The 3,310-nt window shown below is 68.2% G+C and overlaps 1 protein-coding gene across 1 annotated transcript; it reads right to left on the reverse strand.

Annotated features, from left to right (window-relative positions):
* Nucleotides 1-509: 509 nt before the first annotated feature.
* Nucleotides 510-1,438, reverse strand: MNEG_4774 (hypothetical protein; the record flags this gene model as incomplete). Its single annotated transcript, XM_014046746.1, has 3 exons — nt 510-599; nt 958-1,088; nt 1,370-1,438. Coding segments are annotated over 3 exons (290 nt in total), but the record flags the coding sequence as incomplete, so codon positions are not given.
* Between the last annotated feature and the right edge of the window lie 1,872 nt (nt 1,439-3,310).

The raw sequence follows: 3,310 nt of genomic DNA on the forward strand, positions 1-3,310 counted from the left end.
CCCTCCCCCTCCCCCCGCCGCACCCGACAGGTCCAGGCTCTGCAGCGCGGTGAGGCCGCTGATCAGTAGCGCCAGCGCCTCCCGCGCCACGCGGCACCCTACCAGCCCCAGCGACGCCAGCCCAGGCAGCCCCCGCGCGAGCGCGGCGGCGCCCGCGGCCCCGACGGCGCCGCCTGGCAGGGGGTGCTCGGAGTGGAAGGGGCCGGGCTGCAGGTGGAGGTGCAGGGCGCTGAGCTGGCGCAGGTGGGTGGCCAAAACCAGGTCCCTGGGAGCCAGATGGAGGGGGCGCGTGAACAACTAAGGGGTGCGATTTGCGGTGCAAAAATGGAGCCAGGCAGCGAGCAGGCGTACATAATGGCGCGTTGGTGGCGGGGCCCGCAGCCGCCGACACTGTCTGCAGCGGGCCCGGCGGTACAAGGTGCTGCCTACGGCCACGGAGGAATGCACTGAGGCAGCGTGGTGCAAGATGAGGTCAAGCCAGCGGTTTGTGGGCGGCCACGTCGCCCCACCTGTCACACAGCGAGTGGAAGCCAGCCAGGTGCAGCGTCCGCAGGCCGGGCAGGCAGCTGAGGGGCACCAGGGCGTCCCGCAGGTGGAACCTGGGGCGGAAGCCGGACGGGCGGTATGTTCCAGAGGGCAGCGTTGAGCTGGACAAAGCGTCCAGGCCTTGTCCGAGCGGTGGGCAGCGGCGCCGGGCTGGCGACCCGTCGTGCACTGGGCCGTCACGGCAACCAAGTGTCGCCCCAGGGCTGCGGTGGTGTGCCCCGATGGAGCCCTGCTGGCAAGCCACAGGATTTGCAGCCACCTCATGCGCGCCCTGGGCCGCACGGCAACGCCTGCTTGAGCGACGCCTGCTCGAGCCCCATCGACACACTGTTCCGTGCACCGCGGGCCGCGCGCCAAAAGCATTTTGTAAACGCCGCTGGCGCAAAGAGACGAGCCGCAGCACGCCCGCACCTGCTGCCCGGCGCGCACCGCGCGACGTCCACGCGCAGCTCTGTTAGGCCGGGCAGCGCCGCCACCTCCAGCCACAGGGCGCGGCGCGACAGGTACGGCACCCGCAGGCGCAGGCAGCGCAGCTTCCTCAGCTGCGGGGGACGCACGCACACGTGGGCAGGGGTGGGGGCAAAGCGTCGGGCGGGCGGCCCCCAGGGTCGGCGCTGGGAGTGCCTGTTCGACCGCCATAGCCGCGCGGCAGACCCCCAGGCCGTCGAGCCTTCTGCGCCACTGGAGGCAGCGCTGGCGGCGAGAGCTGGCGGACAGCGGGCGGGGCCGCGCTCTTCTGATCACGTTGGTGCGGGCCGGCGGGTGGCGGGCGTGGTCATGCGTTCTGATCAGGTCGGTGCGGCCGGGGAAGTGCCATGCGCACCAGTGTGAGGTCACTGGACTCTGCTGAGGGGCGGCTCAGGAGCTCCAGCTGATCAGTGTCCAGGCGCATCAAGGGCAGCCGCGCCAGCTCCGCCCCCAGCGCGCTGCAGGCGCCGCCCCCTCTTTCGCCGCTGCAGAGGCCGCCGTCGGCGGCGGAATTGCTGGTGCTGTCAGGGTGGCTGCGGGGGAGGCTGCGGCGGCAGCAGCTATCAAATGGGTTGTTGCCGCCGCTGGCGCAGCTACTGCAGCAGGCTGCGAAGCCTGTGTTGTCGCGGCTCGCGCAGACACAGGCTGTTGGGGTGTACACCCCCGGCCCCAGCAGCTGCAGGGAAGTGAGGCGCGTGAGGGTGGCCAGGCCCCCACAGAACAGGGGCAGGGGGCCGCTGCTGATGCTGCTGGGGGCTGCCGCTGCGGGGATGAGTGGCTGTACAAAACACCGCTGCCGCTGCTGCTGCTGCTGCTGCTGCTGCTGCTGCTGCTGCTGCTGTCGGACGGTCCAAGGTTTGCAGGGGCTGCCCAAGGTTGCCGCGCTCAGCTTGTCCGAGCAGCTCAAGCAACGAGGCGGCGCGCCGTGCGCCCAGGCGTAGGGCGGCCCGGCGATTGATTGAACGGCAAGAGACAGCGTATCAAGCCTGCAGAAAGATGCGCACGAGGATTCATGGAGGATGGCGGGCCGGACTCCTTGGCGGCTCGCAAGGCCGGAGCGCGTGCTCTAAAGGCATGCCCTTGCAGCAACCCAAAACTGAAAACGAGCGAGAAGGGAGGTGGCGCCTGGTCACCTTGCAAGGGCAGTCAGCTGCTGTAATCCAAGCGCCTCTAAATCCTCCACACTCTGCTGCTGCGGGGTCTGCTGTTGCTGCTGCTGCTGCAGGGGGACCGCTGGGTGCCCCGCGGAGCGGCTGCCTCTCAGCGCCAAGGATGAGACGCCGCTGAACCTCTGCGTAACAGTCGCTACTGTATGGCGCCGCTGCTGCTGTACATGACTGTGGCAGCAGCAGCCCTGGCCAGGCGCGGGCAGCGTGCACGACAGCTCGTGCAGGCATCGAGCTACGTCCGCAGCCCAGGTCAGAGACGCCAATCGAAGCGCGGCGACGCCGTTCGGCGACAGGCGCAGAACGATGGCGTGCACAGCCGCATCCGGAAGGGTCGGATTTGCCGGCAATATCGCTTCCTGGCGCGTTTCAGAGGCCTGCTGCGCGACAAACATCACTGCATCACACTCGACCGGCGCACGAGCGTTGCGTTTCCAACAGATTGATAAAATTTTATAATCAAATTTTAGCATGCGACTGGGCGCGACTGGCAAAGGCGTGGATTCATCTGCCATGGATGACCTGGACACACCCGTTAGGGCTGGGCAGTGGCACCACGCCGAACGTGTGAGTGTGGGGCTGTTACCTGATTCCCGCCTCTGCTGGTTGGCTGTTGCTCACGAGCGTAGGCCTCAGTGGGGCCTTGATCTGGTGAACAAAGTCCCCTGGCAGCGTTGGGGAGAGAGCAGGGACCAAACCCCAAGCGGCCCGCCTGAATCGCACGCGCATGCGGCCTGTGTCGCCGGCGGCCGGCACACCGACAGACAATGCCGTGATGTTACAAGTGTTGCAATATTACAACGCTACACGTGCAGATGATGTGTGCAGAGGGGAGCCTGCCCACTGAAGCCTGCAAGGCTTGCCTCGCCGGCCGGCAGCAGCGCAAGACGCCGCGGCGCCGCGACACCCCAGTGGCCCTCATACCTCTTGCATCCAGCCCCGCGTGGCTGCCTGCCGCTCAAACCGCTGCATGACTGCCTGCCAGCCCGTCGGCGGCTGCCCCGTTGGTGGGTGCCTGCGCTGGCTGCTGCGTTGACGGCTCCTGCTGCTGCTGCTCCTGTTGCTGCTGCTGCGCCGGCGGCGGCTGCGCAGGTGGGTTGTCAAACTTTGGCCCAGCGGTGGTCCGAGGG

Source organism: Monoraphidium neglectum (genome assembly GCF_000611645.1).
Source record: "Monoraphidium neglectum strain SAG 48.87 unplaced genomic scaffold scaffold00679, whole genome shotgun sequence".
NCBI classification, from domain to species: Eukaryota; Viridiplantae; Chlorophyta; class Chlorophyceae; order Sphaeropleales; family Selenastraceae; genus Monoraphidium; species Monoraphidium neglectum.